Source organism: Martes martes (genome assembly GCF_963455335.1).
Source record: "Martes martes genome assembly, chromosome: 10".
Classification (NCBI taxonomy): domain Eukaryota; kingdom Metazoa; phylum Chordata; class Mammalia; order Carnivora; family Mustelidae; genus Martes; species Martes martes.
Genome location: NC_137898.1, coordinates 100,005,128 through 100,030,556, shown reverse-complemented (window position 1 = coordinate 100,030,556; position 25,429 = coordinate 100,005,128). Strand labels below are relative to the sequence as shown.

Below are 25,429 nucleotides of genomic sequence, written 5' to 3'. Positions count from 1 at the left end.
TGATAGGAGTCTAACATAAAAGTGTTTTAATTGATTTTTTTAATTGATGGAATGGATAGATGAGTAATACATTCCTGAGCAGGAAAATCCAAGGGCATTGTAGTCCTAATCATAATAAAATATTTAACATTTATGAGCCCTTGTCAGGCATTAAGCTAAATACTTAATATATATTATATACAAGTGAAATACACAAATGTAGAGCACGTACGGGGTGAAGGGGCAGAGGGAGAGGGAGAGAGAATGAGAGAGAATGTTGAGCAGATCCCCGCAGAACATGGGCCCGACATAGGGCTTGATCTCACAATCCCGAGATCATGACCTGAGCCAAAACCAGGAGTCTCTAATTCTTATATTTATTGTATTATGTACTAGAAATTAATAAAAAATCTTCTTGATTTTATGTATTCATACCCATTCTAGTTATAGTTTTTCCCAATTACTTGAAGGATGCAGCATTACATCAAAGATTGAATTCTGATAGGTTATCTTTCCTCTGCCTCCATTACCATTTACTATTTGTGGGAGTGGTGAATTTGCTAATTCAAATACTGTTTGGTGGGGTGCCTGGGTGGCTCAGTGTGTTAAGTGTCTGCCTTCGGCTCGGGTCGTGATCCCAGGGTCCTGGGATCGAGCCCCATGTCTGGCTCCTTGCTCATCGGGGAGCCTGCTTCCTCCTCTCTCTCTATCCCTTCCTGCTGCTCATGCTTTGTTTCTCTCTTTCCCTCTCTCTCTTTCTCAGACAAATAAATAAAATCTTTAAAAAAAAAACAAAAATACTGTTTGGTGTGTCATAGTCTCTAGAGTTGAGGGCTAACAAATTTTGATGTGAAAAATCAACTTTCTTGAGGTACAATTTTACATAAAATAAGATGTAGTCCTTTTAAATGTACAGTTGGATGAGTTTTGACAAAGGAATACACACTCATATAACCTTTACCTTAATTAAGATATAGAACATTTCCATCACCCCAAAAGGTTCCTTCATGTCTCTTTGTGGTCATTCTCACCCTTCCTCCCCACCGTGTCCCTAGATACTACCCTGCTTTTTGTTACTGTCCTTTAGTTTTGCCTGTTCTCCACTGGAATCATATAGTATGGACTCTTTTGTATCTGCTTTGCTTAGCGTGATGTTTTTGTGATTCATCCATGTTTGTTGCATGTATGAGTTATTCCTCTTTTTCCTTGCTAAGTAGTATTTTATTATAATCAATATATAGCAGTTTGTTTATCTGTTCATCTGTTGATAGACTTTAGAGTTATTTCTGGGTTTTGGCTCTTAGGAACAAAACTACCATGACTATTTGTGTAACCAGTCTTTATGTGGACATGAGTTTTCATTTCTCTTGGGAGTGAAATTGCTGGGTCATATGTAAATGTGTACTTACCTTTACAGGAATTTTCTAAACTGCTTTCCAAAGAGTTTGTACCATTTTACACTCCCACCAGCAATGCATGAGAGTTCCAGTTGCTCCACATCCTTGTCAACATTTGGTATTATTGGTCTTTTTATTTTTAGCCAATCAAGTTAGTGTACAGTGGTTTCTCACTGTGGTTTTAGTTTGCATTTTCCTGATGACTGCAGATGTTGAGCACCTTTGCATATGCTTTTTGGCCATTGAGGTATGTTTCTTTGTACTGCATTTACTCAAATCTTTTGTTTTTTTTTTGTTTGTTTGTTTTGTTTTGTTTTTTAAGTAATCTTTACGCCTAACACGCAGTTTGAACTCACAACCCCAAGATTCGGAGTTACACACTCTACTGACCAAGCCAGCCAGATGCCCCAAAATCTTTTGTTCTTTTTGAAATGAGTCCCCCATTATTGAATTATAGAGTTGTTGTCTTTTCAGCATAATCTGGATACAAGTCCTTTATCATACACTTGACTTATGAATATTTTCTCCCACTCTGTGCCTTGCCTTTTCATTTTCTTATCCGTGTTTTTAGAAGAGCAGGTATTTAAAATTTCGAGTCCAATTTCCTAGTTTTTTTTTTCTTTCATGGTTGCTGCATTTTGCATCCTAAAAGACCTACCCTACGGTCTTGATGATTTTCTCCTGTATTTTCTTATGAAAAGTTGTAGCCTTTGTGTTTAGGTCCATGATTTGCTTTAAGTTAATTTTTTGTGTGGGGTTATGGTTTGTGTTTTCTGTACTATGATCCCCTTATTCCAGGCTTTCATTTGTAGTAGGCTCGCAGACTTGTGACATTTCATTAAGAGCAAGAAATACATGTATTTATTAATATGCAGTCTTTAACGTAATTCTTTGTTTTGTACATCAGACTTATTTAAAAGGTCATGCTCTTTGTGTAAAATTGTTACTTTGAAGAAATTTTTATTTTCCAAACATCAGTATACTTGCATTATTTTACATGTTTTATATATTGATTTTTGGTGAAACACTTAGATTCTGCAAAGCTGAAAGTACTAAATCTCTGGCTAACACAGAGTTCAGGATCTTCAGATCTTGATCTGTGATCAAACAGCCCTGGGTACTAATCAGGGTTCCATGATGGGACATTCCTGTACCTTTGGTTGTGGTCTTCTTTCTTTCACCTTGCCTTGACTACTTTTGTTTGCTGTTTGCTAGAAGGAAAACAAATTCTCCTGTAGGAATCAGGTAAGTATGTGAAAGAAACGAGTTGGTTGAGCTCAAGGGTTCTTTCTTTATCTTTCCTACTTTTTTCTCCTTTCTGTTTATTTTTTCTATGAGCTCACGTCTTTCTTCTCTTTGAACTTGTTCTTTCTCTCTTTTGGAAGAGCTCCCATGTTCTTCATGCACCTCCCTTTTTTAGATAGTCTCTTTTTCTAAGAATGAGATTGGATTTCACTGGGCTTTACCATGGGATGCTTCTAGCCTAACATCCCCAAATGTTTGATTTTCTAGGGTTTGAACACCAGTTAGAGCACCCGAACACAGGGCATTGGGGAAGATTTCATGTTACAAAGAGCAGAGATGTGAATAGGCCTTCCGTCTCCTCTCTAATACTTCATCTTTTCCACTTTGCCGTAGCTGTTTTTAATCTCAGAGCAATTCTACTCTGCCTCTCCAGTGAGAAACCAATACATATGACTCTTGGTGATATTCTCATCTTTGTTTTGTTTATGGAGTTAGTACTCTGGTTTGTGATACGAGTTTCACGTGCCACCTTGTGTTTCTCCAGATAAGATATAGGTCGTTACAGTTGATTACTAATATGTAATTATGTCTTTTTCTCTTCCATTTTCTCTTCTCTCTTTACCCTGTGGTTCTTGTGCAGGTCTTGTTCAGCGCTGTGTGATCATCCAGAAGGATGACAATGGATTTGGGCTGACGGTCAGTGGAGACAATCCAGTCTTCGTACAGTCTGTCAAAGAAGGCAAGGCATTTTTTAAAATAGTCTTGTCCCTTGGGAGCAAACAGTAAGAAGAGAAAGCTTAATGTCTATTGCCTAGAATAAAAGAATCATATACATTGCAGGTCATATGGCCTGTTTTGTTAAATTGGTCTTTAGTGTTCTAGTTATAGGCATGAATTCACCCCAATTGATTTTCTTTGTATGCACTTAAAAGAAAACAGTCTTATTACAGTTTGAGAAACTATATGACTCCTTGTTCATGTTGCCTTATACATCACCACTTAGAGAAGTTTGTGGAATTTTATTTCTTCATGGCACAGAGATATTTGTTAGACCAGATTAAAGAAATGGTTATGTGTTCCAAAGCATCCACATTTCACAAAATGACAATAATAATATGTTCTATTACCGTATATTGAGTACTTTCTTTATATTGGATGCTGTAACTTGAGGTAGATATTTTTTATCCCCATTTTACGGGTCATATTGAGGCTTAGAGTGAAAAAAAAAACCAACAACCCATAAAATTAATCCATGCATGGTCACACAACTAGAGAGTGGCAAAGGCACATGTTTTTAACCATTTGGTTACTCTGCCTCTCTTTCAAGAAAATTAGCAGTACATGCAAATGAATTATGTTTTAAGTAATTAAATTCTTTTACAGATGGAGCAGCCATGCGGGCTGGGGTACAGACAGGTGATCGAATCATCAAGGTAAGGAAAAGACTATTATGGAATTTATTATGGTAGATTTAAAAACAGCATATGTTAACCATATTTTTTTTTCACTTGAATTTTTATAAAAAGCAGTGCGTTGTATGTATTTGTTGACTATAAAAAACATTCATTTATTTTAAAATTAATATTACTTTTTACTGAAGGGCATAATAAAAGGCATGAGTAAATGGAATCATGTGTGTTCTTAGATAGGAAAGTAACTCACTGTGATAAAGATCATTTCTCTCCAGTCTTATCTATTGGTAAGAAAATCTCATCAAAATATGTTAATATGACTGGGGAGATGTGTCATTATTTGTCAAACTGATGAGTCTTCCAAATGAATTTTACAGAGGTATAAGAATAGCTTAAAAAAAATAACTGTTATGTATATGGGTATTGTGTGAGATGACATGGTAGGGATCAATTCAAAGCAGGTTGCTCTAGTCTGGGTATAGGCCTATCAGTCCAGAAACAGGCCTTGAATTCTGACCAGTACGAGAAGAGTGGATTGGTCAGTCATTACTCTTGAGATGGTTGAGTAATTTGAATACTTAAAAAATTGAATTATTACATAGGAAAAGGCACCATGAATATGTATTTACAAGCAACTATCTGGAAAAAAGTATTTGAAACTTACTATAGAGTAGAATACCTTACTTGTAAAGAGCACTTTTAAATTCCTAAGAGAAGAATAAATAAATAGCCTAATAGAAAAAAAAAAAGGCAAAGAATTAGGATATGTCTTACCACACTTATAACAAAGAAATAGAAATTAAAATGACAGGTGAAGGGGGCGCTGGGTGGTTCAGTTGGTTAAGTGTCGAACTCATGATTTCAGTTCAGGTCATGATTTCTGGGTTGTGAGATTGAGCCCCACTGTGGGCTCTGCATGGCATGGAGCCTGCTTAAGATTCTCTCTCTCCCTCTTCTCTTCTTCCCCTTTTCTCTCTCCTTCTCTAAAAAACAAAATAAAATAACATAAAATAAAATTAAAAATATATTTGGTTGTCAGAAATTTTAAACATTATTGATCGTATACCTTTGGCATAGTTTGTGTATGGTAAAATGGCTACTCTCATAAACTTGTCAGTATAAATTGGGTAGAATCTATTCGGATATAAATTTGTGAATATGTATCAAGTGATACAATTTTTTTAAAAAATTGTTTTAAGAGAGAGAGCAGGGAGGGGCAGAGGGAGAGGGAGACAAAGAGTTTCTTGAGCAGGCTCCACACCCAGCATGGAGCCTGCTGCAGGGCTGGATCTCATTACCCTGAGATCATGGCTTGAGCTGAAACCAAGAATCAGACACTTAACTGACTGAGCCACCCAGGTACCCCACAAATTATATACTTTTAAAAAGTATATAACCTTTGACCAGCCACTTTGCTTTTAGGAACTTACCTAAGGAAGTACGTGTACAAATGTGAAGTGATATATGCACAGGGAAATTCATTTCATCTTTATCATATTAAAAATGTGTGGGCATGCCTGGGTAGTACAGTTGGTTAAGCCTCTGACTCTTGGTTTTGGCTCAAGTTGTGATCTCGGTCATGGGATCAAGCCCAGCTAGGCTCCGCGCTCAGTGAGAGTCTGCTTAAAAAGATTCTCTCTCCCTCTAACTCTGCCCCTACCCCCTGCACTCACTCACTCACTTTCTCTCTCAAATAAATTAATAATTATTTTTAAAAATTTGTAAATAATGCAAATGTGCATAAATAAATGGAGGGCTAGAAAAAGAAATTACATTTCATCTACAGCTGTTAAAAAGAATAGATTAGGTCTGCGTGTATATCAATACTGAAAGATAACCACATACAACAAAGAAGTATTTATCTGCAGGAAAAAAGGCAGTTATAATGTATATGTCTGTGTTTGTGTATCTGGTGTGTTTGTGCTAGAATAGTGTCTCAGAGATTAAACTTTGTACCATTGATCATCTCTGATGGGCGTGATTAGTATACTTTCATTGCTACCTTAGACACTGATATATTTGACCTTGTAAAAATTAGTATTACTTGCATCAAGAAAAATAACATTGGTTCCATGTTTGATATTTCTTCTTAATTTGGTTTAGTGGAGACTTTGGATAACATTTCCTATAATTAGCCTAACTGAAAATTAATTTTCTTTGTAAAGATTGGGTCATGGTTGGAAAACTTGAAGTAAATTGCATATTGTGGAAATACTGCATATTGTGGAAATATTGTTTATTTTTTTAATCTTTTAAACTGATTTTGACAAATCAGTGAATTTGCAAAGAGATCTTTTTTGTTTGCAAGAGCCGTTCACTGTGAAGGACTTGTAAAACCTGTTGCATGGTATCTTTTGTCATTTTTCATGGTAAGTTATAATTTTTTTTTGTTTTTTTTTTTTTTTTTAGTTATAATGTTTTTTAAGTCAAGGCCTTGTTTAGGATTCAAGTTCATTTTCTTGCAGAGTATACCTTATAGAATAGCAATAAAAGTGAATATTGAACCAAATATATACATATTTTAATATAGTTCTCAGTACTATGTTATATTATAATGGGTTGTATTATGTATAATAATTCCTAAAGTCCATATATCCATTCTTAATGGAATGTGTCTGACATGCTATTATCATTTTCTTACAGGTGAATGGAACTCTGGTGACTCATTCAAACCATTTGGAAGTGGTGAAGCTAATCAAATGTAGGTGAATGTTATTCTCAGTTTTAATTGGTTTCTGAATCCCTTAAAGCAAGGATCAGAAAACACTTATGTCATAAGCCAGAGAGTGAATATCTTAGGATTTGTGGTTCCTATAGTCTGCTACTCTGTTTTCTCTTTGTAGCACAAAAGCAGCCATAGGCAGTATGTAAATGAATGGGTATAGTTGTATTTCAGTAAAACTTTATTTTGTCAGAAGAGTCTGTGGGCCAGATTTAGTCTCTTGGCTAGAGTTCACTTTAACCCTTCATTAAAGGAAAGTCTGAGGTGAAAAATTGTAATTTACTAATAACTATCTTTTGTCCACCTTATGTATGTGGTTGATTATAATATCCTTGTCACTCTTGGTAATATAGAAAGCATATATTTGAAAGAAATGCATGAGTCGTCTGAGGGGGAAGAGATTGAGAATTCAGATGGAATGGCCCAGATGAACTGAAATGGAACTTTAAAAGTCATCTAGCATAGTCATGTTTCCTCAGATAAGTAAATCATTAAATAAAATCCAGGGTAGTGATCTCTTGGAAATCTCCAGGGTTAAGAATTTAGAATCTTCTGGATCAAACTCTTCCACGGTAGACTACAAATAAGAAATAGTTGTTTATAGCCAAGGAGAAACACTACTATTTTATTTAATCCTATTTTTGTTTTATAGAGTGGACATCTTTAGAATAATTTAATAAACTGAATTCTTTCTTGGCCATCTTACTTTTGAACTAAAGCAACCCCTGAATCCTTTTCATCTTTCCATCGGAGGGCTTTTACCTTTTACTTTTTGCCAGGGCTCTAAACGGTCCCTGCGATCTCATAGTTCTTCACTTTAGTACTTTTTAAAAAGAAATGGGATGATCAAAATTAGACCCCCGTTCTTGAATCAGTTTGATTATTTATGTAATGAGATTGTGTTTTATATATTTTTATGTGCTACTTGCATATGATGGTTTATGATTATAAATAAATATATGCCAGATAACTATTGCAGAGTATAAAAGATAAGATTATTTCTTTAGATTTTTAGGCTCTATATTTTACTCATACCAGTGTAAATTTTGCTCAGAAAAAGTAGATCCTAGCATTATAGCAGATAAGATGCCTTATCCAATATTGAGAGGCTGGCTAAAAATTTAAAGTAACCGCAAAACACTGTGAGCCTCCAGAACAGATCTAAATTTGTAGTGCCTCACACCTGTGTACTCTACTTGTGCCGGTCCCTCATGCCCTACTCTGTAATGCATACTCTGGACATAGCTGAAGAAGAAAAGGGAAGAAATAGGAAGCTAGTGGAGGCAAGTAAATATAGGTATAGTTACATATATATATATATATATTTACATATTTTTATATATATATACTTATACATATATATTTGTTATATATATTATATATATGGGATAAGTAAGGTATGATAGATGACTTTCTGACAGAGAAATACCCTAAATACCCTTTTTAGGGAAATACCCTAAAAAGTTTATGTCTCTAAAATACCCCCAAATCATAGCATTTGTGACCACTAAGTGTAAAAAAAAAAAAAAAAGGCTTAGAACCTCAAACACTGAAATAATTGACAGTGAGTTCCATGGGCAGTTAAATAGGGAGAAAAGTGTGAAATAAACATATTTAGAAATTCTACTGAAAAGTCTTAGAGGGAGATTTTGTCATTCAGAGGTCAGTTATCTAGAAATATCCTTGATTTAGAAAGTCTCCTTCTCAATGCTAGATAAATAACGAATGTCTGTTGTCGAGTCTTTCTGGTCAGGGTTGGTTTTGCTTTCTGTACTTTCTTCCTCCTGTAATACAGCTAGTGAAGTTCTGTCTTCCCCACGTTTTAAAAATAACTCACTACTCATTTATTGAATGTTCTCCAATTTTCGTGGGATATTTTTTGTCCTACTCATTTTTTAAAGTTGATTTAAAATTGCTTCATGATATTCCGTAAAATAGTTAAACCCTGCCTAATTAGTATCATCTCAAAATAGGATGATTTCTTAAATTTACATTAAAGAAATTAATTGAACATAACCATTAATCGATGGTTGCTGTTAACTCACCCTTCCCTACATTAAAGAGATTATAAATTTTATTTGCCTTCATGTAATATCTGATCTTGTGAATAGTAATTTGCTATCCAAAAATGGCATTGTTCTTTTAGATTTTTAGGGGAGTCGTAAAAAAGCAATGACAAGTTGGATTCTTTTTCTGTGGAGCAGTGGTTAGCAGATGATTGAACTTGTTCACATAACTGGATCTTCGAGAACTGTCAAAGAGGAAGTAGAGAAATGCTGTAAGCAAGATTTTGACAGTGTTATTTTCCTTCCTCTCTCTCCTCGCCACAAGCTGGTTCCTATGTAGCTCTTACTGTTCAGGGACGCCCACCTGGGTCGCCCCAGATTCCACTCGCCGATTCTGAAGTAGAGCCATCAGTCGTTGGACATATGTCTCCCATCATGACATCCCCTCATTCACCTGGAGCATCTGGGAACATGGAGAGAATTACTAGTCCTGTGCTCATGGGGGTAAGAGGGGGAAAACTCTTAAATGCCTAGTTTATAATGATACCTTTACTTTATATTAAGAGTTTTGCATAAATTTAAGTTCAGAATACTGGAAAATCACTTCCAAATATAAAAAAATTAACATAATAATCTGAAATGATGAGAGTGTTGGGATAGCAGATTGAATTGAGAAATATTTAACACCTGCCATATACAAAACAGGGTGCCATTCACAAAAATAAAATTAAGATACCCTATATTTGAGGTCCTTGGTTATCTTAGAATATATACTTTAAGGGGACAGAGGTTTGTTTATTTGTTTATTGTTGTGTCCCCAGTTGGCCTGTAGTAGATACTTAAACCCTTGTTGTTTGAGATAGAATCAAGAGTATATGAGTAATTACAATACCAAGGCAGAATGTAGACATTATGAGGGGAGAACTATTAAGCTCTGTGACAATTCAGAGAAGGGAGGAAGTGCATCCGGTTTTAACAAGGAAGGACTTCATGGAAAGCTATGATTTGAATTGAGCCTTGACAAACAGGTAGCATTTAAGTGGTGGCAATGGGGAGGAAAGGAGCCCAGGTAAAAGAAGTAGAATAAAAGAGAAAGAGCCAAGAAAGCACCAAGTGTCTGGGGGAAGTTCCAGAACTCTTGTTTGGCTGGTGCCTGTTAAGGATTTAAGTAGCGGGAGATGAGGCTTGAAAAAAGTAAGAATATTTATTTTGAAAAAATCACAACTACAAAGCTAATTTTTATGTAACTGGAGAGGCAGTAAGAATCCACTAAAATTTGTGGGGAGATGGAGTGGGGGGCAGAGAGTGATGTGACCGTAGCGGGAGTTGAGGAAAGCTAATTAGATCAAATATTACAGGTTTGTGAAACTTCTAAGAAGAGATGGTAGAGAGGAGTTAGGGAGCTGTCTTAATATTTCAGGCAGGAAGTGCTGGGAATTTGAGTCATGCATGGGGACCAACAGTACAGATCCAAGGGACAGACAGTGTAAGATACTATTTTTATACTAAGGCGACTTCATTTCTCCAGCTAATATCATTATTTAATGTTTTCTTGAACCTCGTTTAGTAAAAGTGAAAATAGAAGGGCTGAAATCCCCCTGTAACCTTCCAACTTTGAGCGCTGTGTCTCATAGCCTGTCTTTGTGACAGCTATTTATTTTAGCTTCGCTTGCCCTGTATTGGTTGGTTGGTTGTTGTTGTTGGTTTGTTTTTTTTTTATCTCTTTTCTAGGAGGAAAACAATGTGGTTCATAACCAGAAAGTAGAAATTCTGAGAAAAATGTTACAGAAAGAACAGGAACGGCTGCAGGTACTGAATTAGAAATGGGGCTGTTTATAGGCCAGTGAAAATGTGAGTGGGCCTAGTTGAGTTGGTATTTGTCGTGACTACAGCCAAGCAGTGTTGTAATCAATGCCATCCGCTCTTTTATTAAGAATGGACTTTTTCTATATTTCCTTGACATAAGTAATTAATTCTCAAAATATTTCTATAACTTTTCAGTTATTGCAGGAAGATTACAACCGAACACCTGCCCAAAGATTGCTAAAAGAGATCCAAGAGGCCAAGAAACACATTCCTCAGCTGCAAGAGCAGTTATCCAAAGCCACAGGCTCTGCTCAGGTAGCATCATTGTTAAAAGTGCTACCCAACTTTTTGCAGGAGATTTTTCTTCTGGGAATGTGTTAAAGAATGTTGCAGTTGCCTTTTTTAAAAGTTATTTTTTTCTAGCATAGGCCAAGAAGATGTCTTGTGTAGCATGTTACAGAAATAATGATTAGCTAAAAGAAATGTGGGCTTCTGATTCTTTGCTTGCTCATGATAATCGTGTTTCTTTGTTCCACAATCATTTTAAAAGGAATTGAGTGCTTTTGCTTGGATGCGACAACCTACTAAAATGTATTTAGATACATATGTTTACATTTCGAGGCTCATTCTCCCATTTTCAAAGAGAATGGCAGTTATGTTTTTAAGTAGGAACGTAAGATTTTGTAAAATGGCAGGCATTATGCTAAATACAGAGATAAGTATTTTCTCGCTTATCTTCACAGCAACTCCCCAAGATTAGACACTACTGTTGTTTGCCCCCATTTTACATATGCAGTTAGAGAAACTCAGAGATATTAAATAATCTGTCTGAAATCATGTAACTTAAAAGCAATGCAACTGGAGTTTAGGCCTGGTCTGATGAGTTCAGAGCACTTTCACATTCTTAACGACTGTATTTTTCACTGAAATTTTGAACTAGAATTAAATAGAATTTGTTATATCGGTGTAAGTTATGGAGATGATGTCTCATTAGAAACAGTAGCCCAACCAGATTTCTATTCTGTAATATTCAGGTTAGGGATCTGAAAAGCTCCTTATATCTCATCTTAAAGCAAAATGGACATATCCCTATACCATCTGCACTTGATCTTGGCCAAAAGGCCGAGAAGCGATCCCCTATACCATCTGAAAAGGGTAAAAGGTGTTGATTTATTGTGCTCCCTGAGTCTGTGAGTGAAAACCACAGTTTTGTAGAACTCAAAGGATTCTTTGAGATCATGTAGCCTCATCAGCTTGTTTTAAAGTCAGAAAATCATGTGGTTGAGAAAATTGGGGTCCAAACAGGTTAAATGACTTAGACGAGGTCACACAGCTATACTGTCTCTCCTGACTTCCTGGTTCAGTGTACTTTCAGTTACACAATATTTAGTTTTTTCATTACTTTCAATCCCATTAGGTATATGAAATTTTGAGTATTATGCCTCAGTAATGTTGACAGTTTTATGCTGTTATAATTACTGAGTGAAAACGACATTCTTCTTCTCTTCAAACAATAAAAATGTGGTTCCTGTTTTAAAAGCCTGTATTATGTTATAGCACTGTGTCCCAGAATTGGCAATTTATTGAAATTCTAAAGTGTTGGGAGGCAGTTAACCAGAAGTTCTAGTGTAATAATCTTTACTATAATGGGCAGGATATATGAATTATATAATTTAACCAACTATTTTATATTTTGCTCTATTCAGAAGTTTGAACTCTTTTTCTCCTTGCTAAAATAGCACTTTCCCTGTCTTTAAGATCATGCCATTTTAGAACCACAGAATTAGTAGTTATTTATGCTTTAAATTTTTAGAGGTTTAAGCATTCTTGATCATATCAAACTGGCCAACTTTTACCAGTCTCCATTTTAGATGACAGTGTGAGTCTGTTTCTTTATGCAATCAGTAATGAATTTTTTTATTGTGTTGGTGTGTGTGCGTGTGTCTGATCCGTTTTAGGATGGAGCTGTAGTTACATCCTCCAGGCCTTTAGGTGACCCACTGCCAGTCAGTGAGGTGGAAGCCGATCCTGGTGACGGACTAGGCAGAATTGACTATAGCGGTGGAGACGCTTCTCGGCCCAGTAGTGACAGCGCAGACGTAAGTGTTCTACATCTTGATTTTGTTTTCTTCTTCACAGCTCCTTTCCATATTGGATTTTAAGATACGTGAATTAGAGGTGTTCTCTTACTACTTACCTTTTTTTTTTTTTTTAAGATCTTATTTATTTATTTGACAGAGATCACAAGTAGGCAGAGAGGGAGGCAGAGAGAGGGGGGAAGCCGGCTTCCCGCTGAGCTGAGAGCCCGATGTAGGGCTCGATCCCAGGACCCCGAGACCATGACCTGAGCCAAAGGCAGAGGCTTTAACCCACTGAGCCACCCAGGCGTCCCTTACTACTTATTTTTTATCACCACCACCTTTCACGCAGCAATTTGATGAGCAGAGTTCTGGACACTGTTGTCTATGAGTTTTCAATTCCAGAGTTCACTTTTTCCCTTAGATACACATTGCCTAATGTTTCTTTTGAGGAGGTGGAATTTCCCAGCAGGCCTCTTTTTTGTGGGTTGAGAAGTTAATAATGCTAGTGTTTTTTTTTTTACTGAACCAAGAGGCCAACTGTTGATATCTTTAAGAGCATGTTAATATTCCATTTGTGGTCAGAGTGACTCAGTCTTGAATCATGGGGCACTTTGCCATTACAAAGAGGAAAAACCTTAGTCCTGTTAGATAGACTTGAGTTAATAGCCCTTGTTTAGTAACACTTTCTTGATTAACCCTCAAATTGCCAGATGAAGATGGATATTTGTTAGGAAGATTGTAAGAAAACATTTCAAGTTGATTATGATGTACCACCGTAGTCATATGAATACTTAACCAGCTAAGTTCACTGTTGCTTACTCAACAATCCTTTGTAAATAGTATGCAGTGGTAGGAATAATAACTTAAAAATAGATCACCCTCTTTAAAAGTGATGAAGAAGATAGTCTAAACCAGTTTTTGGCAACTGTGGATCATGGAATCAATGTAGTGGGTTGGGACTAGCATTAAAAAAGAAAAGAAAAAAAAAAAAAAAAAGAAAAGAATAGGAAATAGTGCTTTGCAAAATGTAGATAAGGTAAGTGCTACTTCTTGTGACTTTTATTAGATACACACATACATGCGCCTCTGTGTGTTCACATGCTGGTTGACAGTATAAAATTTCTTATTGAAGGTTGTGGTAAAAAAAAAAAAATTTGAAAGTCACTGGTTCAAGCCATCATTCAGGCCACTTTTTGAGGCTTAGGCCCAATGACTAAGAACTTCATTCAAGGAAAATTTGAGGATTTTGGGGGGGGGGAGGAAATAATGCTAGCAGTCTTATGATTGGATGGGCTGAAGGTTTTAATGAGAAATTTCAATTTTGACTCACGAAAAAAACATTTATTGGGCATACATATCACATACTGTAATGAGTGTTTTGCATTCCCTATTTTAGTTAATTCTCATAACAGCCATATGAAGTAGTACTATTGTTAACATAATTTTACAGACGAAAAGACTATGGCCAAAGGGAGTTAACTAATTTGCTAACTTACCCAGATAATATGTGATCTGTCTACATCTAGCTCTAAACTACCAGTACTCTAAATATAACAAAGGTATTGAGGAATAGAAATGCATAACATTTTGGGAGAGCAGTGAAAATTTTATGGCATATTAGGATTATGGATGGAATGGCTAGAGTTTATCTTAGAAACAAAGGCTTGAGTTCAGGTTGTATAAGACTTCACATTGTTCTAACAGTACTGTTTTTAGGGATCCTTTCTGCATTCTCCTTTTAGATTTAGTGCTCCTTCTCTCTGTTTTCGTCTCTACCATTAGATAGTTTCTTAAGAGGACAGGGACAGTCTTATTTGACTTTATGTCTCCAAAGCCTGGCAGATCCTACAATTAGGAATTCACAATAAATGGTACAGAAGAAAAATTTGAATTTTGTCTTGTATTTAAAGGACCGTTAGGGTTAGGGTTAGTGGCTTAGAAATATAACTTTATGAAAGAGAGTGAATTGGCAAGTGTAGAAATAGGCATTCCAGTGACTTGAGACTGTTTGAGATATAATTGGTGTTAATAAGTATTTGAATGAACAGCAGAATGAATGAGAATTTGAGCTTTATCTCGCATGCAGAGGAGAAGCACACTCAGAAACACATCAGTGTGGAAATGAATTAGAATAAAGAGGCAGGGAGATCTGGAAGGACAGAAGACTGCTAGGCTTGATGGGCCCTTAACGAACGTGCACAGAATGGCTCATAAATAGTTATCATTATTGACCACCTCCTTTGTGTGCCTCATGCTCTACAGATACCCTTTTAAATTCTCCCAATAATATTAAAGAAGCAGTATCACCATTTTATAGATGTGGAGAATGAAGCCAGGTGAATAGTAAACGGATGTTGTGGAAATCCAGGTGAGATATGGTAACAGTGGGGACGAGGATAGTCACTGACTGCCTGACAAACTAGTTGAATTCCTACAGGCGTGTGTTTGAAGCTAAAGATGTGCTGCTTTTAGCTTGTGGATCTCCACATTTCTTCCATGCGTTTCTTCTGCTCACTTTTAAAAAATAGTCTTCTTGTAATGTTTGTGATACCATTATTATTGTGAAGCTCCCTGCTGTGCCTCCCTCAGAGAAGGCTTTGAAGAACACCCCCACACCCAGTTCTCACAACAGAAGCAGGTTCACCACAGATCATCACCTACAATCTAGAGCATCTGTCTCTGTGATTTTGGTGAATTCATGGCTAATGTTTTTAAAAACTTACTGTGGAAAAATTTTAAGCCTGTTCAAAAATAGAGATGAGCATAACAGTCCCTGCTATGTACCCGATCACCCACCCTCTGAAGTCAAGCTCTGCAGCTTGTTATGTCTTTGTCCCCCGTTCTTCACACCCTACAGATACTAGAGTATTTTCAAGTAAATCCGAGACATTATTTCATTAATCTGTGTCTTTAAGAGAAAAGACTTTTTCAAAAATACAGCCATAATAACATTATCATAAAATCAAATTTCTTAATATGCAATTTGATTACCCTAATTGTCTCATAATGATCTTTCTGCAGTTGGTTTATCTGAGTCTGGATCTAGTCAAGGTCTTCAGCCTTTGGTTCATAGTCTTTTAATTTGTTACCTCCTCTTTTTTTTTTTTTTTTCCTTTCTATTTTTTTGTGACAGAAACTGGGTAATATGCCCAGTAAAACAAACACATTTTAATTGTATTTTCATGGTGTTGTTTAATGTGTTCATCTCTGTATATTTCCTGAAAGCTATTAGTGAGATCTGGAGTCTTGATCAGATTAAGAGCTGTTGTTTGGCAAGAACAGTTCATGGGTGGGACTGTGTACATCCTGTTACATCACATCAGGAGGTGAATGTCTGGTTGTCTTTCTGTGACTGTAGGTTTGTTTAAGGTGTTCAGGTGATGTCAGCCTGGTTCCTACATAATCAACTTTTCCATTAAGGTTTTATATAATGTTCTTACCAGTCATTGATGATCAAAATGCCTGCATCCATTATTTAATTAGTGGTTTCAAAAGGATGATGTTACAATTTTATCGTTCCTTCTGTATTTACTAGTGGAATTATTTTACAAAGAATTTTCTCTTACTAGCTTTTAGGTTACCCTAAAATATAGCTTATACAGGAAATGCAGGATAGATACTAGATTCTTATCCCTCTATGTATCTGTTTCCAGAGGAGTCAGTACCTTAACACAATCTAGCAGTCACTAATGTGGGGGGATTGTGTGTCTACACGTGCATATGTGTAATATTTGAATTCGTAGACTTTAACATATTTGCTTATTCTGTTGTAGTCCATTGCAGTCATTACTTTTTGTTGTTGCTGAAACTATCCCTCTTTTGGGCAGTGGGAGCCCTTTCCAGTTCTCTTCAGTATTCTTTTAACGTGACATCCCGGTAACTTTGGTAGCTTGTCACACTTTTCAGTGTGACAAGATTATTCTAGCTCTGTCTTTTCTATCTCCTGTCCAAGACACAAAGTCCTCCATTTCTCCAAGGTGGGGCTTATATTTGAAGCTACTATTGTCTTTACCTTGTGCTGTCTTGGTATATGTATAAACAGCATGCACCTTCCCTATTGGCATTCACACAGAATCCCCTGTACCTCATTTTCAGCTACTCTCTGAAGAATGGCTCCTTTGCTTTGCGGTGTTCTTTATAGTCCATAATTGAAGTTCTGCACATGATATTATTTCTGGTTTATATTAGGACATCCCAAACATACCATACAAATTTTATAGGAATCCACAAATCACTTTCACATGATACTCACAGAAACGTAGGCAGGAGCTTAATTTTATTCATATAAATAGGCGAGAATGCTTTTAAGTTGCATAGAAAGAAGAGTTGGTTGGAGCGCCTGGGTGGCTCAGTGGGTTAAGCATCTGCCTTTGGCTCAGGTCATGATCTCAGGGTCCTGGGATCAAACCCCGCATCAGGCAGAGAGCCTGCGTCCCCCTCTTCTCTGCCTGCCTCTCTGCCTACTTGTGATCACTCTCTCTCTGTCAAATAAATAAATAAAATCTTCAAAAAAAAAAAAAAAGGAAGAGGGGGTTAAAAGAGCTGGATAAAGACAGAGTTTGACTTTGACATAATGAGTTTGAGGTACATAATAAATTGTGGTTAGGGTTACTTGGTAGAAATTAGCCCACAGGCCTGGAGACAAAGTACTACTATTCTCTTAGTGTGATGCTGTTTATCAACATAAGACTAAAACAGCTGAGAGAGTACGTGTCTTGCCAAAGTCAGGAGAACAAATAGTAGAGCCAGGTATTTAGAAAGATATTTAGTGGTTTCAAATACAAATGTGAAATTCAGAACCCTATTTTCTTCACCCTATTTTTCCTTATCCCTTTTTGGTGAGCCTATTGAAATGAACTTAATGTCTTCTTTTTTTTTAAGAGTCCCAAGAGTGCCCTGAAGGAGAGGATTTGTCTAGAGGAGAACCCAGAGAAGAGTGAAGCGATTCAGGACCCTGTGAGTATGAAATCCATGAAATGGTAGTGCTTTCTTAAGCTGTCCTTCTACTTCAGTGACAGACACACCTGATATTTGTGGGTTGGGAGAGAAAAAGCTTAAACTTATTAATAAAGAGTTGGTAAATGGAGAGGAGCTACTCTGTGGTATTTGGTTGGCTTTAATGTTATTTTATTTATTGTAGTAAAATATACATAAAATTTACCTTTTTGTAATTTTTGAGTATACAGGTCTTGTCATTAAGTTATATTGTCACTGTTGTACAGCGTCGCCATATCTTTCTCCAGAACTTTCTCCTCTACTTCAACTCAAACTCAGTAGCCATTCAACACTGCCTCCCCACTATCTTCAGCACTGGGCAATCACCATTTACTGTAAATTTGACTACTTTTGAGGACCACATATGAGAAGCATCATATGTGTTTATCCTTTTGTGACTGGCTTATTGCATTTAGCATCATGTTCTCAAGGTTCACCCATGTCGTAGCTTGTATCAGAATTTCCTTGTTTTTTAAGGCGGATAATTATCCACTGTATGTATAGACCATGTTTTGCTTATCCACTCATCTGTCGGTGGACACTTGGGTTGTCTCCACCTTTTGGCTCTTGTGAATAATGCCACTATGACCATGGGCATACGAGTATCTGTTTAGGTTCTTTTAGTCCTTTTGAGTATTTATTCAGAACTGGAATTGCTGGATTTTGCATATTCTTAAGTAAATACTTTTTAGCATTCTGATTTTGTTTTTTACTTTGATTTGTATCAGGTTTTATAGTAAGAGATTTTTCTTTTTAAAGATTTTATTTATTTATTTGACAGAGATCACAAGTAGGCAGAAAGGCAGACGGAGAGAGAGGGGGAAGCAGGCTCCCCACTGAGCAGAGAGCCCAATGCGGGGCTCGATCCTAGGACCCTGGGATCGTGACCTGAGCCAAAGGCAGAGGCTTTAACCCACTGAGCCACCCAGGCGCCCCTATAGTAAGAGATTTAACAGCATATCGTGACCCATCCGTTATTTGCTACATAAGAATATTGAAAAATCAGACACACCAGAACAGCTATAAAATCAAAAGTTGTCTGAAACCACTCTAAACACATTTCTCTTGTTTTACCATTTTCTTAAAAAAAAAGAAGGCTAAAGCCTGAGGCTCAAAAAACAAGTAGTAAAAAAAGCAGAAGCAAGTTTAGAAGATGCAGATTGCAGATACAGAGACTGCATCACACTTCAGGAGGGGAGACCACAGCTACGGAGTATTTTGTTTATAACTGGATCAGTGTGCATAGCTTCAGCTAAAACCACTCTCCAGATGACCCCCGAATCAGGATAGCCCCGCTCTCCTTGCTCAGCCCTACATCTTGCATCAGCCGCTATCAGCTTTGAGCTGAGCTCATTCTTTCCCTAGATCTTCCCAAATTTGTATTTCTCTTCTTACTGCATGGCCTTTGATTTTAGTATTTGTGATCTTTAGCCATGCCATATTTTTTTACATTATACACATTAATGCACTTACACTGGCATTTTCATGCTAAATCCAACTTTGTAAATGAGCTGACAAATGGATGAGCTGTTGCATGGGAGGGAGATCTGCCAGCCTACAATTTATGTTTGCAATTTAGGTTCTTTGTTTCTATACAAAATGATTTTAATTTTGTGTGATTACTTGGAAATTTTGTTGCATTACGCCAGCGATTTCCAACCAGGAGTGATTTTGTCCCTCAGGGAGCATTTGGCAGTGTATGGAAACATTTTTTATTGTCATGACTGGGAGGCTGCCACTGGCACAGAGTGGGTGGGTAGAGACCCAAGATGCTGCTCAACATTGTACAATGCACAGGACAGCCCCCACAACAGAGAATGATCCGGCCCAAAATGTCAGCAGTGCCAGAGTTGAGAAACCCTGCATTATGCACTTATGAAAATGAATTGAAAAGGAAAAAACAGGGTTCAGGGACAGCTTTCAGTTATGCGATGTTAATAGAAGTCTTTGTATTAACCTCTCTCCTCACTTCGTCTTATCATTTTTACTCTCGTTTTTCGTTTGTCCTGTGGTCTTCATTCACTTTTCTTACTCTGTCTCTTTAAAATTGAAATTATTTATGTAAACCAACTTTCTGCCTGTGACAAGGTTTATATGAAATGAATGGAGTACACAACAGAGTGAATAGAATGAGATATCCAGGAGTGTAGTGAGCAAAAGGTGTTAATTATTTCCAGAGGAAATGTTTTTTTTTTTCCCCTCTCCAAGGAACAGTCAATACTGTGTTGTGGTTTTCTTTGCTAAAGTGATTCATTGCCTTGAAAATTTGAGAACCACTTCTTTGAAAATAAAGCACTTAAAGAAAATAAATAAAAAGGAATCTGTTTTAGTGAACCATTTCCTTTTGATGATTTGGCTTCATTCTTTCTCTGATTTGACCAACAGATAATTTTTCTGTTCTTTTTCTCTAAATGTTACCAGGATACTCAGTCACTCATTGGGAGTCCCTCTCCCCGTGTAGCACCTCATATTATTGGAGCAGAGGATGATGATTTTGGCACTGAACATGAACAGGTGATGACACTTTTTTCTAAAACACAAATTGTTAATTCTTCAACATGTTTGATTTGTTGTGAAAATGAATGCTTTTTGGAGAATGAAATTCTATTTTTAAAGATTTAAGGCCATGTCTTAGAACTAAGATTGTTTAATTGCTTGAATTGTTTATTTTAACTTTGACCAGTAGAAATGACTTCACTTTTAAAGGTGATAAGGAGTGATTGACTTACACTTAGGTACTGCATTTTGGGAGGGGGAGTGTAATTGTAAATGTATATTCTTTTGATTTAAAATTCCAGTTGTTTATTGGTGGCGCACAGGAGTATGACTGGCTTGATTCTTGTCCTTGTAACCCCTAGTCTTGCTAATAAATAATAAAGTCATTTACTATTTCTGGGGGCTTTTTAAAATAACTTTTTGGGATTTTCTACATAGGTTTATTTCCTTGTTTACTTTGTTTCCAGTTTGTTTATCTTTTATTTCTTGTTCTTACCTTTATTGCACTGGTTAGGACTTCCACTGTGAGATTGAATTGGAGTGGTGAGGCAGGACATTCTTGTTTAATTTCTGACCTCGGAGAGAAAAATACTTCGTTTTTCATCATTAAGTGAGATGTTAGTGATAGGTATTTTGTAGGTACTTTTTATTAGGTTATAGAAGTTTACTTTTCTATTGCTGGTTGAGAGTTTTCATCGTGAATGGATGTTGAATTTTGTTGAATGATTGAGATGATCATGTGGGTCTTTTTTTCTTAATTTAGTTTCTTAACATGGTAAATTACGTTGATTGATATTAGCACGTTGAACCAGCTTTGCATCCCTGAGATAAACCACAATTGGTCATAATGTATCTTCCTTTGTATGTATCGTCGGATGCAACTTGCTGTTATTTTGCTGATGATTTTTATATCGGTTTTAATGGGGGATATTGGTTTGTCATTTTCTTTTTTTACACTGTCTTTGGTTTTGATATTTGGCTAATGCTGGCCCCCCCTTCTTTTTTTTTCTTTTTTCTTTTTTTTTTGAGATTTCATTTATTTAGAAAAAGAGCGAGAGAGTGGGGGGAGGGACACAGGAAGAGGGAGAGAGAGCATTCCAGGAAGAACCCCACCCCACCCCACCCCCGACCCCAGCACAGGGCCCGGTGCTGGGCTCAATCCCACCACCCTGAGATCATGACTTGAGCTGAAATCAAGAGTCAGGCACTTAACCAGCTGAACCACCCAGGTGCCCCTAATGCCAGCCTCTTCAAATGACCTGAGGAGTGTTCCCTCTTCTTGTATTTTCTGAAAGAGATTGTGAAGAATTGGTATTATTTGTTTAGATTAACTTTCTTCTCTAATTTATTTAGAGATGTGAGAACTTCATTGGAAATTACCGTTCAAGGTTACTTTAGGTTTAACTAGTAGTTTTCTGCATTTGCTGTCGTTAGGGAGCATACAGTGCTTCTCAGAGTCGTCTTTCTTAAAATTATACATCTCCATCGTCGTACCACCATTTCTGCATTAGCTCAAAAGAAAAGGAAGATGTTTATTTCATTAATAGGCAGAAAGCCTCCCATTTCGTTTTTAGAAGTGTCGTTGATACTGGTGTTTGCATCCTGATATATAGACATCTGAGCTTCTCCATCATCGTCTTCTAAACTTGCGTTCTCCTAAGATAGTCTCTCTTCCAACCTATTTCTAAGAGGTTATTAATTTTCGGGGGAAGAGATTCCATAAGCCTGTATGCTAATACATTCCTGTGGAATTTTTAAAATCTTGAGTTTTTTAGGGTAGGTCAGTTTGGGTAGTTGTGTTTAACTGAGCTTAACCTTAACATTTTGCACCTGTGTGGTGGAGTTCTTGATGTATCGGTACTTCCTCTTCTAGATCAATGGGCAGTGCAGCTGTTTCCAGAGCATCGAACTGCTGAAATCTCGCCCTGCTCACCTGGCTGTTTTCTTACACCACGTGGTCTCACAGTTTGACCCCGCTACACTGGTAACGTTTTCCACCGTTTAGCCGGTTCAGAGTTCTTACACTGATTCTCACACCATAAAACCTCTCACTTCTGCAAGATGAGTTTCTAAACATATCAGGATAGATACGTAAGATAGTTAAAATGCAATTAATTTATTTTTTTAAAAACTTACTATATTTTTAAAAAACATGGTAATGATGACATTCCTTATAGTGGCCTACTTGTTGGAAACTTTCCTACTTGAAGATCTAGCAGATGACATTTTTCATGATTTTTCCCTTTTTCTCTTTTCCATTTCTTCCTCTACTACAGCTCTGTTATCTCTATTCAGACCTATATAAGCAGACCAATTCCAAGGAAACTCGTCGTGTCTTCCTTGAGTTTCATCAGTTCTTCCTGGATCGATCCGCAGTAAGTTACCAATTAATATACAATCTTTGCTGTGGTGCATTGAGTTATTGGACTCCTACTTCCAGTCTTCCTTCCCCTGGTTTTGGACTTTACTGTTTTGGACTTTCTGATGTTTGTACTGTATCTTAGTTACTGATTACTCTTGACCGTTACTTTCATCATTTCTAAATGAGTTGCAGGCTACGATTTCTCACAGTAGCTATTAGGGGGTATGTATGTGTATGTATGTATGTATGTGTGTGTGTGTGTGTGTGTATACATAATTTACATATATGTATGTGTGTGTATGTGTGTATGTGTGTAGATATATATACACATATAGTTACGTATATATACACATATGTGTGTGTGTGTGTATATGTGTGTGTGTGTGTGTGTGTGTGTGTGTTTGTGTATATATGGGTTTATACATGTGCATAATGAAGAGAGTGCAAAAGAGAACACAAATGATATGCATACAAATGTGTTAGGATCCAAAGGCTAATACTTGCATTATGAACTCCGGTTGACCTCATTGAAGTTTGAGGCACAAGTTTAACTAAAAAGTGGTAGAAAAGATCTTACATAATTGATAATAGTTTTTTATTTTACCAGTAGAAATCTTTATAAGGTTTTTAAACTAATGAGTGTCATTATTCTTAGCCTTGCCATAGGGTAAGTCACAACCCTTAATGCTCCCTGGGCCTTCCGCGGCTTCACTTCTCTCTGATGACTGTTGCCCACCTTCCGTCTCCCGGAACCTCATCGCTTCCTCTCCTGTCGCTTCTCAGTGGAGGACCTTGCAGTTTCTGTGAGAAATTTGAAGTTTCTGTAGAAGAACTTCTGCCACATATACCCTCTGGCCTCATCACCCTCTGCGCTCTGGCCTTTCTCATGAGGCCGTTGAGAGCTTGCCTTCTTTTTTTCCAAGGCCTGCTCTCCCCCACCCTTCACCTGGGTTGTATTTCCTTCTGCTTGCTCAGCTACAGGATACAAGTATTTGTCATCCTTCTCTCCAGCATTGGCAATTTTTTGTTTTCTGCGGAATCGCTCACATTAGCGTGCAAACATTGTGAGTTTACCTAAAACAGACAAACACAGAAACAGTTTGGCTCCACTCCTCCCTCCAGCTCTTGCCCCATTTTCATTGGTTTCCTTTACGAAGTTGCCTACATTCCTGCCCGAGGTGGAATACACTCCCTTCTCAGGGAGGCCGTCCCTGGCTGGCCGCCATGAAGTTTTACCCCTTCCCTTTCTGTCACTTCACTGTGTTATTTTTGTCCATAGAACTTTTATTTTCTGTATTTATTTTGCCTCTGTCCCTGCTCTTCGGCCCTGAATGTAAAGCTCCCCTGAGGGCAGATATTTTTTGCTGTTTTATTTATTTATTTGTATTATTGCTGTTTCTCCAACATGGAATAGATCCTGGTACAGACTGATCACTCAGATGCTTATTAAGTGAATTCATTAGGGTTCTGATTATACTGCCATTGTTTAAAATATTACACATTATCCTTAAGATAATTTACTTCATGAAAAAAGGACCGTATATTGAAATACGTTTGACTTTTATATTCCTTTTTTTTTTAATTGAAGTACCATTGACATTCAGTACTTTATTAGTTTCAGGTGTACAACATAGTAATTCAACGATTACATACATTATATGATGCTCACCACGAAAAGTGTAGTTATCATTTGTCACTATACAAAGTTATTACAGTATTTTTTTTAAAAGATTTTATTTATTTATTTGACAGACAGAGATCACAAGTAGGCAGAGAGGCAGGCAGAGAGAGAGGGAGAAGCAGGCTCCCCGCTGAGCAGAGAGCCCGATGAGGGGCTCGATCCCAGGACCCCGAGATCATGACCCGAGCCGAAGGCAGAGGCTTTAACCCACTGAGCCACCCAGGCGCCCCTTACAAAGTTATTACAGTATTATGGACTATTTTCTGTGCTACACTTCTTATCCCCATGACTTATTTTTCTTATAAGCTTTTATTTTCATTCCAGTTCATTAATATACAGCATTATATTAGTTTCAAGTGTACAGTGTTAGTGATTTAGCAATTCCATGCATCACCCAGTGCTCATCACAAGTGCCCTCCTTAACCCGCATCTCCTATTTCACTCAACCCCCACCTCCCTCCCTCTGGTAACCCTCAGTTTTTTCTCTATAATTAAGAGTCTGTTTCTTGGTTTGTCCGTCTCTCCTTTTTCCCTTTGCTCATTTGTTTTATGAGTGAAATCATACAGTATTTGTCTTTCTCTGACTGACTTACTTCACTTAGCATTATACTTTCTGACTCCATTCATGTCACTGCAGATGGCAAGACTTCATTCTTTTTTATGGCCGAATAATTTCCATTGTCTATATATGCACCATCTTTATCCATTCATCAATCGATGGACACTTGAGCTGCTTCCATATCTCGGCTTTTGTACATAATGCTGCTGTAAACATAGGGGTGCATATATGCCTTTGAATTAGTGTTCTTGTATTCTTTGGGTAAATACCCAGTAGTGTGACCGCTGGATTATAGGGTAGCTCTATTTATAACCTTCTGAGGAACCTCCACACTGTTTTCCAGGGTGGCTGCACCAGTTTGCATTCCCACCAACAGTGCAAGAGGGTTCCTTTTTCTCTACATCCTTGCCAACACCTTTTGTTTCTTGTGTTGCTGATTTTAGCCATTCTGACAGGCGTGAGGTCATATCTCATTGTGGTTTTGATTTGCATTTCCTTGATGGTAAGTGATGATGAGCATCTTTTCATGTGTTTGTTGGCCATCTTTATGTCTTCTTTGGAGAAATGTCTGTTCATGTCTTCTGCCCATTTTCAAATTAGATTATTTGGTTTTTGGGCATTGAGTTTATAAGTTCTTTAATATTTTGGATACTAACTCTTTATCAGATATGTCATTTGCAAATATCTT

General features: G+C 37.0%; 1 protein-coding gene across 5 annotated transcripts in view; it reads left to right on the top strand.

The window, feature by feature from the left end:
* Positions 1–25,429, top strand: part of ARHGEF12 (Rho guanine nucleotide exchange factor 12) — a 143,682-nt gene that overhangs the window by 80,978 nt on the left and 37,275 nt on the right. For 4 of the 5 annotated variants that reach the window (XM_080817458.1, XM_080817457.1, XM_080817460.1 and 1 more), the window contains 11 exons: positions 3,262–3,360; positions 4,005–4,054; positions 6,677–6,734; positions 9,087–9,265; positions 10,493–10,570; positions 10,763–10,882; positions 12,526–12,666; positions 17,530–17,604; positions 20,065–20,157; positions 22,013–22,123; positions 22,416–22,514. In XM_080817458.1, coding sequence (XP_080673584.1) covers positions 3,262–3,360; positions 4,005–4,054; positions 6,677–6,734; positions 9,087–9,265; positions 10,493–10,570; positions 10,763–10,882; positions 12,526–12,666; positions 17,530–17,604; positions 20,065–20,157; positions 22,013–22,123; positions 22,416–22,514 — 1,103 coding nt within the window. The remainder of the gene's footprint in view (positions 1–3,261; positions 3,361–4,004; positions 4,055–6,676; positions 6,735–9,086; positions 9,266–10,492; positions 10,571–10,762; positions 10,883–12,525; positions 12,667–17,529; positions 17,605–20,064; positions 20,158–22,012; positions 22,124–22,415; positions 22,515–25,429) is intronic. The other variant, XM_080817461.1, reaches the window with a different exon arrangement.